Raw genomic sequence first — 14,408 nt, 5'->3', positions numbered from 1 at the left:
TGTTTACAATCTTACAGATCAATACTTTTAACTATTTTTTCAGTTTTTTTTTTTTATTAAAGTCGTTGTTGTAAAGTCTATGTAATACATTCATCGTTCTGCCGATAATCCAAAATGTAAATTATTAACTATAAAACTAACCCTTAGTTCAGCCGAGGTAGATAGGTTATCGATATAATAGTGATAATAATAGCCAATGTTCATTAGTGAGTTTTGTCTTTCGTGGTACCCTAAAACAACTTCCTAGTCGCGTCAATATTCCTTATACCATTTTAATATTTAAAAATGAAATAAGAGAAGCATAATGTATATGAGATAATTATATAATATTATGATAACGTAGATAGCAAAAAAATATTATTATATTAAGTAACCTTTAAATATCATATTTTCTGACACCAATATACCTATAATAATAGACATCTAATGTAACATATAATTTTATAATTTATTTAGTAATACGTTATAAATTATAATATAATATAATAACAAAAAAACAAAACATATATGCAGAGAACAAAAATTTTAGTTTGGCCATTTAGGTAGAGAACCACTTGTTATTATTCTTACATATTTTATAAAATATTTATATAATATTTCTATATATTATTTTATTATTTTATTGAGATAATAGTTAGATTAAGTAAGTAGGTAGTTAAAGATAAGTGACGTTTTGGATAATTTTTGGAATATTATAACGAAAAAAATTATTAAAAAATGAAAGCTTTTTGACAATTAAGTGCACTATAATAAGTAGGTATATACTGAATTTGAAAGCTTCTGATATTAATTCGACAGGTATATTCAATAAATATACGCATATTATTATGTTCAAATGGCTTTGATATGCTCAATCATTCGGTTAGTATTTAAATCGTTCAATATCATCATTCTCGAATTATTCATCAATGTAGGACCAGATTTTAATAAAAATTTTGTTTTACATGCGTAATTAAATAAAGGCTTGATACTTAAGTTTTAATAATTAGTTTCGCCACTATCATTTGGTATACATAAATTGTTTTTTTGTTTTTCTGGTATAACGGTACAATATAACGTTTTAGTGTTTTAAATGTAGGTTACAAAAATTAATTCCCGTCACACAAAGCAAAATGCGAGTTTTGCGGCACTGGGGTATATCTTTCCTCAGGAAACGGGCAGGTCCTTCGTCCGTAATTATATCGCTGGGCCGGAACAATTTCGCAAGGAAGATGGCAGCATTACTGCCGCAATTTATGATGATTGCGTGAGTCCATCTGATAGGAAGCTTTAAATTAATTGGTGTTATTCCTACCTCAAACACGCCTTTATGTGCGACTATAATATGATGTTGTTGCATAGACGCCCCGGACGTTTTGAATATTGTTTTCGCTTTTTCCGGGACCCATGTCATGAAATCAATTGTTATCAATGAATTATATTCATGGAGTGGACAAAGTAAAACGCATACTTAGAATAAATTATTTTAGTTCAGCCTTTGTGTTCGTGGAATTATTTTTATTCTCAGAAAAATATGAATATTAGATTTCGCAGTTTATTTTTGTTTTTACTCAGATCTAGGTTCGGAAAGTATACTTATATATTATGTGTTACTGAATCGATATTGTTGATTAAATTAAAAATATTTAATTTTCAATGTACTATAGTATTACCATTGATTATAAATTGTAATTTTTAATCAATTACAAAACACTGCCTGAAGATTAATATTTTATAATAATTAATTTTAGTTTTAGAAAATATTATAATATTAAGTATTCAAGTTATAATTTACAAACATAAATTTTAAAATTCTATAGTTTAAAAGTGCTATGTACCTACTATGGGCGTATGTATAAATGACTGATATGAGGAAGGAGAGAAACAAACAAAAAAATCAAATTAGACATAGTTATAACTTTTATCTTTAGGAAGAAGAATTCAAATCGTACTTAAAAAAGCTAATTGCTTAATATTTTTCCTTAAAGTTAAGTTTAAAAGTTGAATGGGTAAATTATTTTTTATTAGATCCTTGAATATTATATACCTAATAATAATAATATTATTCATATCATATCGAAATTTATCAATGGTTTTAATTTTCAGTCCGGACTAATTGTGATTAAATATGATTTGTTAATAATATAAATTGATTTTACCATAAACGTTAGTAAATCGTTTATTGAATTTTCTAAATTCTATTTAAAGTTTGTTTCGCTTACATAGTGGTATAGTATTTATCTTAGATATATGTATGCGCTCAAGAGTAACGTAGTGAGGGGGATAGAGGGATATATTTTGCTTTCGTGTTACGGTCTTTCATCTGTCAATGTCCTAAAACTCTATTGAAGAAGTTAAAGTAAGGACGTTTGACCAATGGCCTGCAGGTTTCATTAAATTGTGTAAGTTGAAAGATATTTAAAAGTCCATCATAATAGCTCGTAGTCTTGATAAATATCTACTGGTAGGTTTTCAGTTGGTTAATTTAAATTTCTATATCTATTAATAAGAAAAATATTGGAATTTATTTTGTTTGTTTGTCCTCCCTTGCTAAACTTTTATGATGTTAAGAAAATATATCAAAAATATTATTTATGTTTCGTTTACATTTTTAGCGTTACAATAAAGGTAGTAGGTAGTTGTTTAAGAATGAAATTTATTTCATACATTTTTAATAACAAAATAATATGACAAAATTTGAACTTCAAATGCTTATAAAAATTTAATTTGATTTTCTAGTAACTATTTATTTTATTAAAGGTAGAAAAATTTATGAGGAATAATATTAAAATATTTAAGATGTAAAAATAAAACTTTTTATGCATTTATAACTCAACAATTTTTAAAAATTCTGGCTTTAGACGCTCATAAGAAAATATTGTGGATTTAGGCTCTACTTTTTTTTAAGTCCCACTTACGAAAACTTATGAGAAACATTATGTTACATTTTCAAGTTTTTTGACAGGGTGAAACATTTTTATGATGCATGAAAAATGTCATGTATAAGAAGTAATTCATGTACCTATAGTAATATTTTTAGGTTTTACACCAAAAACCAAAATCTATTTTATCAAAACCAGATTTTGAGTAAAAATTCACGTTTCTTAGTTTTCTAGTTTCGAAAACTACTTGGAATTTTAAATTTTGACTACCGAATGCACCAATTAGATTCACTTTAAAAAGATACTTAAGTATAAAATCGAAGCATTATTTTGACAATTTATCTTGCACACGGACACAAAAATAAAAAAATACACACATAATCATTGTAAAATCAATAAATTCATCACTCCACTCAGAATCTAAAACAATTACTGTTTTGGCAAATTATTATTGTCTAATTGACTTGTGTCTACATTTCAATATTATAATTTACGACGATGGTGTATTATATTATTATTTTTAATTTGTAAACTATTCTAAAAACGATTCTGAACGAAATTTCGTGTACTCTAACATGATGAAAATGATGATTAATATTTTTTTTCAGCGTTTTTTGAAAGCAACATAATTATTGTATAATCTGTGTTCATTTATTATCTATAGAATAACTACTTGAAAGTGTTTGACATTTTTCACAATTCCTGAAATTTCGCCTGGATAAAAAATAACTCAACGTTGTGAAATTAATAGCTTTATCGTTTCGTTCAAAACATACAAATTTATTAATTCTAATTTATTCATAATATTTTCTAGAAAATAATCAATGTTTCTTGAGCTGAAAATCTTACCATACTCAGTGGTTTAGGTTAGTATGTATTATATTTTTTTACTTTAGATTTATAGTTTTTATGTAATATATTTTGTATCAGTGTATATTGTGTGCTTACTATACTTTATTTTACGTAATAGTAAAAGTTTAAAAGTTTAATTTGAGTTTCAAAGGTTTATAAAGACATTTTAGAAAATAAAAAATGCTTTACCAAAGAACACATTTTTTACAGTTGTTTACGATGAATTTAAAATGAGTGTTATAATTTTGAGAAACTCAAAAGTTTTCTATTTCTATTATCAATCAAATGCAGAATAATAGAAAAAAAATGATATTTTACTATCATATTAAAAAAGTCAGACAAGTGGATACCATCTGCTGACCTATAATAGTTTTCAAGAATGCCATTGTAAATACCAAATAGTTACTGATCATAATGATAAAACATTTTTAAATATAGGTAGGTAAGTCTCAAATTCAAATTGAAAATTCCTTGTATTGGAGCATGGTAGCTATATGATCGAATGTGTACAACACGATCTTTTCAGACTATTGTGCATTTTAATAAAAAAAGTGTTACGGGTTACCGACGCCGTTTTATGGCATAATATAAGCATTAATCTCAATAATCTTTGGTAGCCAGCTAATGGTTTCATTATTAGATTTTTACGTCCATAATTGTTATGAACTGACTTCATTAAAAAATAAAATCGTTACAAAGATTTTACAAAATCAAATCAAAACTCTGTGTAAATATGATTTTAGATTCTGAGCGGAGCGATGAATGTATTGATTTTACCATGATGTGTGTTTTTTTTTTTTTTTTTTGTGTCTGTCATCACGTTTCGGGGCAGTAAAAATGCTTCGATTTTTGACTTCAGTACCTCGTTCGATCAGAAAGTGAATCTAGTTGGTACTTTGGGGGGTCAAAAGTAAAAAATTCTTAATACTTTTCTAAATAATTGAGAAGAACAAACTAAAAATTAAGGGAAAAACGGGAAATTTTACGCACACTCATTTTTCGACAAAATCGATTTTGGTTTTTGATGTAACTTTAAAACAAATGACCATAGATACATGAAATTTTCACCTAATGTTTATATAAGTATATTCTATCCACCATGCAATTTTCAAAAAATTTCGACTTAAGTTGAACTATTTATAGGCATATGCAATTTTCGATCATAATTAGTATTTTTTAAATTAATATCGATAAAAATTTATTTGTTGGGTATAAAAGCTTAAAAATTTAATACAAGGCTCATAACATATTGTTACAATAGCAGTTAAAAAAAAATGCTTTTTTTATAAGCATTCAAAGTTTGAATTTTGACTACATATGTAATAATCACGAAAATTCGCAAATTATTTCAAACTAGAAATTCATAAAAATTTTTCTTTTTAAATCTAAGATTTGAAAATTTTTAATAATCTATAATATATCCTAGACAGATAAACCGTCTTCGCTCAGAATCGTTTTTTGTATACAATGATATAATATCATTGGATTCAAATTTAATTCCATCCATTACAGTAACCCACTTGTAACCTACTGTGCAGCAGAGCGACATACACGACTTACCCGCTTTTTTAAATTGAAATTGAAAATCTTTTTAAATTGATTTAAAATCATGTAACATAATTTAATTTATATATAATATATACATATACAGATGTATACAGACATGTATTATAATTAACAGATACCTTCTATTATTTGCAAAGTTTAATGCAATCTTTCTATTTTCTAGTATGAATATTTTTGATGAGATCATTTTTTTGAAAACACTTTGATCATAGATTTTTTGCGATATATATTGATAATATAAAACTATAATACTCTTAAACATTAATACCTTTAGTCTATACTATATGTCGGATTGGAGAAAAAGAGCAACACAAAACACTTGTTTATATTTACAATAAAGTCACTTATGAATCGATGGTTGATTATACTTATTTTTTGGTTGTACAGCAAATATGTATATGTGATAATTACATTTTCTTAAAATGTTTCATTTTCCACTATGCCTGCTTGTGTACCATACATTGAAATATGTTAATCCCATCACCGAGGAGGATAGTACATAAAAGCACTTGTTTGTAAATTATTTGATATACCGCGAGATAACGATTTAGGGTCAAACGTTGTCGTGAGTGCGGGTTGACATGACCGCAAAGTAACACCATCATACCCTGCAGCTACCTACTACTGTGTTGAAAGTGTTGAAACAAAGCTCTTTCTCGCTCACTCCCGCCCTCACTCTACCACCAACTTTTGGGGAAAGTACTTAAATTCTATTTAATTACATGTTGTCATCTAATAAACAATTTATGAATATTCATTAAAATGGTTAAATAAAGTTTATTATTTATATATTTATATTATATAATATAAACATTTTATGGAAATATATTTGTGACTCCCGGTCGGACAGTCGTGTAGATTATTATTGACTTTTTAATATTTTAATTTAAAAAGTTGGTATATTCAAGCAAGTGACTGGGTTTATTTTGATCATTGATTAAGTTTCTAAAAGCTTTTTATTTTTAACACATACTAGCAGAATCAATAAAAATAAATGGAAACTTAAGAGAAAATTACTAGATTTTTTTCTAAATTATTTTTAATTAAAAATTAACGAAATTCTTGAATTGAATTAAATTAAGAATACAAAATAAAATGAAAATAGTGTAATTATTATGCCTTGTTGCATAAAAGATTGATCAATTTAATGATTCACTAAAATTTAATGCACCAATCATGGAATACAAAATCATGTTTATGAGATGATTAGCTCATTATATTGTTTATTAATCTAACTCAGCATTACTGCATCTATTTTTATTATATTTCAAAAACAAGTAAAAGTACATAGACATTGATATTTTGTTATCACGCTTATACTCGTGGACTATGTATCTAAAAACTAAATAATACCATAATGTTAAATAAATGTTAATACAAGAAAATATATAAGTAGTAGGCCGCGTACTTATTTTAATGTTGGTGTTTACACAACTATAATACATTTAAACACTTTGAATGTCTTTTTATTACCACCTAATTAGACAAAAAGCATTTTCAAAAATTGTCCATTATCATAATTTCACCATATTAGGTATTTTCATAATTATTATTACGTACAGTAAAGATAATTGTTAGTAATTTTAGTCTTATCAACGGTTGAAAATATTATTTTAATAGATATCTATTTAAAATATAAAAATAAAATTAATATAGTGTAATAAGAATTTATTTTTATTTTTTACTAGGTTCATTATTACCTTTAATTTTCTAGTATAATTTAAACAATATTAAACAATTTTAGAAGTACAATTTTTCAACGGGGAATTTCATTTACATCTTTATATTGTAGTAATTGTATTAAAATTGTGTAGCTTAAACTTCAAACTACAAAGATTATTAACCTAATAAAAAAAAAAAAAAACAATATAGGTATACTACAGTTAATTTGTTTGTGTTGTATATTATGTGGTTTAGGTACAATTGTTTATATATGTATTGTATTCAATACTGATATACGATAGTACTCAAGTTCAATTGATTTCAATTGGTTTGAAAATAATGAAACATTTTAGCAGTTGAGCTCTTTTATAGTTTTGTGATAGCTTTCACTTGGTTTCAAGAATTGATAAGAATGTATTTTACTTCTAGAGGGTTTTCTGTAATAGCTTAGCAAGTTGTGCTGGTTCTTTTTTACTCATCCACTAGGTAATGTTTTATTAAATAAAGGTTGACATAAAATAATGGCTCAGATGGACAATAGGAATTAGCGAAACATAATTATTATATCTTTAACCTAGACAAAGCGTTTGAAATGCTACAGTTAATTTGAAATTAATTTTTGATGTATTTATGGTAAGTATATATATTTTATGAAGACACGTCATAATATCTATTCTAATAGTTAAATTCTAAAATCTAAAGCGTAATTTTGTCTTTGAATATAATACAGCTGCAGAAATGTATATGAATGTCTACGTTCTGAACCATATCACAAAAGGTGGGCTTTATAATAAAATATAAGTGTTTACAAATTAACACGCTTTACCCTTTATTTCCTTTTGTTATGAGTATATGTAGCATGGATATAATGAACACAAATGTCTGTATATTTTTACCCTGTATATTATTCCTGTTTCGGTGGTTTTTATTATCCAGCCAAAAGCCAAGTGTAAGAACTGACTTTTATTTTTTCGGACTTGTACGGGACATTAACCAACCCCCTTTCAGATAACACGCGGCGGCGCCCATTCACAATCAGCACAAAATTACCCGGACGTTCATAAATTACGAGCGCATTTCAACCCCCTCCCACTTAACTCCCACCCGTGTTCTCAACCGGTCGTTTGCTCACCCCATTCACCAGTTGCCCTGTTTAATTTGTTATTATGGTAATTACACGCAGTGGCTATAACTGCCGTATACCACTAGACCACCATAACAGCGTTATGATATTTACGTCGCCGGTATGCTTAAATTAGCGTTTGTTAATAAATGTGCACGCCTATGGAAAGTATGTAACGTAAACCATACATTTTGTGTGGCTTAAGATAAAGGTGTTGAGTTCAAAACACAAATAGTATATTAATTCAAGAATAATGAAATAATTATTAAGAGAAAACAGCATAAATCCCATTATCAGGTATAAACCAGCTTAGTTTTAATTTAAGAGAGGTTCTGTATACAACATACACTGTGTACATATATTTAGCAGAGGACTTATTACGCAGACTGATTTTGAAAATAACTGTTTTCAGAATATATCTTTTATGAAATGTTGAAAATCTCGAGCATTTAATAATGTAAATTTTGTTTTTATAAGTATCATTTGAATTCAAAACAATTATTACTTATATAAGTGTAAATCGTAAATGAAAAATAGATTATAGTTTTAGACGGGGCCGGTATTAGGGAACTATGCGCCCAGGGCAAGGAAAATTAATGCGCCTTCTAGTTCAGATAAAGTATTTTATACTCAGAAGTTTTAATTCTGAAGGCACCCATGATATATCGACGCCCTGGGCGGTCACCTAGCTCGCCCACCACTAAAACCGGCCCTGGTTTTAGATACGCGTGAAGTATTGGAATATTTTATTTTTATTTTTTCTCTGTATTTGTTCATTGAAACGACTTTAAGGTCTTTGTCCTGACAAATGCTTATCACAAATGGGTAGTAGGGAGATCATTTGATCTATTTATCTATACATATATCACTATACACATGATACCACCCCTTTTTCCAAGAGGAGACAATATTACGTGCGGTCTTCACTCCCAGCGAAGTGGAACCTAATTAGAAACCGGATGACGTAATCGGACGACAGCCAACAGCACGAGAAATTGGCGATCGCTTAAAACAACGCATTTTTTTTTTGCACTTTGCTATGAATCGAATCGATGACTGTGTGAGTTGCAATCAACTGCGTGGCCACTCCGGCCTATTTTTAATATTAATTAAAAAATGTATTATTATTATATTTTGTAGATATTTTTTTTATAGAACAAAAATTATGCTTGAAATTTTTAAATCAAGAAAAAAAACACCTCAACAATATTTGTTTAAAATATTTTTGCCTTGTTGATGACCGTACCTATATGTTTTTGAATTAGTTGATTGGTTACTACTTACTTTAGTTAATAAACTATGTTTGCCTTTTTTTTTTGTATTGTTTGTGTATGGTGAAGTTTTAGTTGATATAATACGGTCGACTTTCTTAGCGGTCTCTAAGTACCTTGATGAGTAAATTCAGTATATTGTTGTAGACCTGTGTAGGGATTTGATTTTTTTTTTCCATTAGTCCAATTAGATCGTGCGCGATCAGCTGTATGAAATTGTTTTCATACTCTTGTAACTTTCAGAGTAAATAAATGAATTTTATTTTGACTTTTCGTTTTATTATTTACGATGTATTTTTTTTATATGTATTAATGTTTTGTTTATAAATTATATCTATGTAGTTGCAGAGATATTTGATAGGTTTTAATTATTAATTTTTATACAACAATGATTAGAGTAATAGATACAGATTAAATCAAATTTGTCTTGCAATGTTGAATTTATTATTGGTTGGCATGATATGGATAAGAAATTACATGGCGCAGCCTCTAATGGTTGGTGTAGGTAAAAGTTTTAAAAGTATTCAGTCATTTCGACTCAACTGTTCCGCTGGCGTGTCATGAGTGTATTTCGATATCATATGCGGTTACTGTTTATTTTATTTGCAAGAAATATGCAAAAAGTTAAAAGTTATTATTCCGTACGGTTGCGTGATTTAGTTAAGATATATAAAGTAGATATTTTTACTGGTGATAATACATTATTATTTCTCCAAATATGCGATGTAAATTATTTATGTTATGTTTATAATTTGATATGCTATTTAAACATAATTTCTCGTTGTCACGTGTAACAGCTATAGAGTCTGATGATTTATACAATAAAATTAATAAAACAAAAATAAAGCGTCAAGTAAATAAGCTTTTTAAACATGAATTAGACATTGTTTATTAAATAATGTTGGTGCTTATTTTAGATCCTATGTGGATTGATGAATATATTAATTTTAATCATTTTATTTTAATAAATATTAAAACACTATGTTCTGATAAATTACAAAATTATCTATCCCTATTTATGTTAAGCTTGTGGTGGGGTAGGGAGTTACAATATATTTTCAATGATATATTCTCTTTTTTTATATGTCTGTCATCACTTTTTGGTGCATTAAAAATACTTAGATTTTCAACATTAAAGTTGGTTTTCGGTATAAAAATAGAATCAGCTTATATTTATATAATATTTCTTTGAAATAAATGATACATAATACACTTTTTTATAGATGGCAATTTATTGTTTGTTAATTTAAAAATCGTAAAACTACGATACAAGTCTAATAATACTTATTAAAACAAACATCAAAAGATTATACTTTAATGAGCTGGATGAACATGTAAGTATAATACCATCAATCCAATTCCGATAATTGTAAATAAATAAAAGTCTGGTTTGAACACGAGCATCGCCGCACTCTGGTCTTAAGTTCACCATTCCAGGATAGTAGTTATAACCGTGACTGGTAATACCAAATAAGAATCCTTGGCACATTAAAGCGCCTCCACTATCTCCAATGCATACCATACGGTTATTGGGCACAGGACACAAGAAATCTGTCCATGTATTTTTTATTATATTCTTTAAATCGTTACTGTAAAAACGCAATCAAATTATGACGACGATCAATCATACATGAATTATTAACAATCTGAGAGAATTTATATGTTGTACTTGTCTGGTGGTACTTCACAAGCATCAAGTCCGTACTTCACCAAAACTGCAGCGACATTTGCTCTATGTTTTGGGTAACCAACTTCATTTTTGCCCCAACCAAATGTATAACATTTCAATATGGTTTTATTTTCAAAGAGCTCGGGACTTCCGGAAATAATTGCGTAATTAGTAATATTGTTAAAAGGTTTGCTCATCTAATGATAAAAAGTAATTAATTAATTCCTAAATAATCTAATCTAATTGTAAACGATTTTATTGTCATACACAAGACACATATTTAATTTAGATTAATTTTATGGACGTTTATTTAATACTGATTTAGATAAATAAATTGTTTAATTTGGTTTTTTCAAATAAATAACGTTAATCAATTGATAATTATTAAAATAGTAAAAATGTTGAGGAGACATTTTCAATGAATACTGCAGTTGTATTATTTTTAATTGTATTAAACATTACTTAAACTATTTATAAATTTTCAAATGACAAATTATTTATGAGACCATTTTTTAGTAAGTTGTAATACTTATAAGGCATCTATTATAGTGTATTATGTCTGTAATAAAAAGTGAACTTGCTGATAATTATAAATCTGAAAATGTTCTACATCCTACTTAAGATAAAAATATTCGATAAAACATAAGAGTGCTCACTGAATACAACCTAGGATTAATGTTTTTATGTACCTACACTCTACAGGTACGTCCACATTAAAAGAAATCTTCGTAACTAGAAATTGTTTTGTATGTTACTCAAAACAATGTGGAGCAAGTATCTATACAATTTAATTTTTCATGATTTTTTTTTTTTAATAAAATATAAGCTTTATTTTTATTTTTAACTTGTTGGTTCAAATTTAGTTTATTACATTTTTTCAGTATATTTTTGTAAAGCTAGCCGATTAGATCAATTTTTATTAAATAAATTGATAGTTAATAATTAACATTAACTAACATTATTTTATAATAGGAGTTTTTGCCAAATTTGATAAATTCAAGTAAATAAATATAAGCATAATAAAATTAATTGGTGAACAGATTTGATTTTTCACAGACCTTTAATAAACACAAATCAGCAACCAGGCTTGTATCGTTGTATAATGGATGCTTAAAAAATTCAATAACTTCTCTTTTTTCACTTGTCTCATTTCGTGGATCGGATTGATACACCTTACAAAATACATATATTATACATAATAATATATACATTGTATCTTACATTAATTATAATATTATCATGAAATGTTTTGATTTATTAATTTATTATACAATATACAATACGTATTATGAATCAACACGGAACTTTTAGGCAAAAATATTTTTAGTAAATTATATACATTTATTAACATTGATAATATACATAATATACCTGTCAAATAATTATTACCTCTATAACATTTGCTCCGCATGTACAATGAGCAGCCGTCAACACAAATTTCGGAGACACCAATGTACCAGTACAGAAGTATATACTTTGTTCATCGATAATTTCTATTTTTAATCCGACTATATAGGGATAGTAGGCTTCGTCGAATTGTTCACCGTTCGCAATCCTAACAACTCTCTTATTATTTTTGATCGGTAGCGATCGATTCACTATGAATCCATCAATAACTGTGACGAATGAAATAACTGCAATGATTGAAATGTTCATAAAAAAACGTTTTTAGAAAATATATAGTAGGATTCACATAATATAGTTTATTATAATATGAAAAAATATATATTTAGTAATATGTATTCCTGACAACCAAACAGTTTACTTATGGGTATTTGAAAGATGACATCATTTATTAAAATAGAATAGTCTGCGATAAAAGAAAATTCCATGACATTTTATTTTTAAAACAATATATTAAAGGTTAGAAATATGTACAATTATAATAACATAGTTAAGTATCAAATGTGTATAAAAAAAATTATTTTTAATAGTTGATATTTATATAATATATAAAATAACATACCTAGTCCTGACAATCAGTCATTATTGCCTATCCGAAACCGCTGAAGTTTGAGTATAAAATTTGGACAGTAGTTTCTTTTTACGATGCGAAAACTCCTAAGATAGGACTTTTTTTCAACCCTTACAGAGGTTAAAATGGTTAAAAGGAATACAAATGGAAAAAATTGATAGAAAATAATGTACATAATAATGTTACTACGACGTTGTTAAACTTAATTAGATTAAAAAGAGTTCCCAGAAACTGTTATTTATAATAAAATAAGGTGATCTAATGAATAATAATAACAATTTTAGTAATAATAAGAATAATGGTAATAATAATTATAATGATAAGAATTATAAAATTACGTTTTTTTTTTTTTTTTAAACTAAAAATCTACAAAGTGGGTAAGTTACAATTTTGTTGGTAATTTTATTTCAAAATTTCTCCGATTAAAATTGTTTCTTACGATTTTGTCTTCGAAGTATTAAATATAATATTTTTTTTTTGCCAATTTCTGGTTGCTACTTAATACTTATACATCTATAATATAAAAACTGATAAAAAAAAAATATAATTAACACAAACAACTGTACACGAGCAAAGCCGGGTTATTCAGCTAGTTATTACATATTTTTATGTGAAAAATTGAATTGTTCGATCATATTTTAATCACTGTAATACATACCTAGTTCACCTACAATAAAATAGTATGTTCAAATAGAAAAGAAGAAGTAATCATGAACTGACTTCGAATTGGCCACACGAAAGTTACGCATGGGTACCTAATGGAAAAGACCGAACTTCTTATAATATGCTGCCCTTGCAATTCTATCATTACAGTCAAACACATCATCACCCACCGCCAAATCTTCACGGAGGTCAGAAAAGAATGCGAAATACCAGAAAATCTATACGAAGTTATAGGACCCTATATGCTGACACAGAAAAAATAATCATATTTAAAAAAAAAATTGAAATGTATAACTTAATTTAACCTAATTTACATTATTATTAAACTTCATCGTAAAAATCCCTTATGTACATAACTATACCCAATCTAATTGTAAGCTAATAACCACGATGTTGGAACAAAAAAAAATAAATAAAATAGCATGTGGGACATTTCACATTTTGATGAGTCGTGGCAGCAATAAATCACTGAAACTGACAACTGACATAATCTTATCACTTAAATGGGATCTATTATATTTTTTTTAAATTGAAAAATGTTTGTTGTTTTAACAAGTATCATTTAAACGTATAGGTGAGGTATATCAACGGTATGTGACAACGTGTACGATATCACGTATTTATCATACATGAATCGACGATATAAATAAATTCATCAATCGTGCCTCTATCGTAAAAATATTATTTTCTTCTCCATTTAATATATTTATGAATGTCAATACTCCCAGTAGACAACAATTATATCATTTATCTGTGAATTAAGTGA

The 14,408-nt window shown here is 27.0% G+C and overlaps 1 protein-coding gene and 1 long non-coding RNA gene across 2 annotated transcripts in view; one reads left to right on the top strand and one right to left on the bottom strand.

Moving 5' to 3' along the window:
- The window catches only part of LOC149057985 (uncharacterized), a 46,353-nt gene that overhangs the window by 27,904 nt on the left and 4,041 nt on the right, over positions 1-14,408 (top strand). The window lies entirely within an intron of this gene.
- LOC149057986 (chymase-like) lies at positions 7,367-12,660 on the bottom strand. The gene is made up of 6 exons (XM_089220449.1): positions 12,394-12,660; positions 12,063-12,176; positions 11,005-11,201; positions 10,601-10,924; positions 9,349-9,451; positions 7,367-7,423 (listed from the first exon to the last, which is right to left on the bottom strand). The coding sequence occupies exons 1-6, from the start codon at positions 12,658-12,660 to the stop codon at positions 7,367-7,369; spliced, it is 1,062 nt and encodes a 353-aa protein (XP_089076575.1).

The sequence above is a fragment of the Diuraphis noxia genome, unplaced genomic scaffold, assembly GCF_037042655.1.
Source record: "Diuraphis noxia isolate RWA-SAM2 unplaced genomic scaffold, SU_Dnox_SAM2 contig0002, whole genome shotgun sequence".
Classification (NCBI taxonomy): domain Eukaryota; kingdom Metazoa; phylum Arthropoda; class Insecta; order Hemiptera; family Aphididae; genus Diuraphis; species Diuraphis noxia.
The sequence above is the reverse complement of the archived record's forward strand: the minus strand, read 5'-3'. Positions and strand labels throughout refer to the sequence as shown.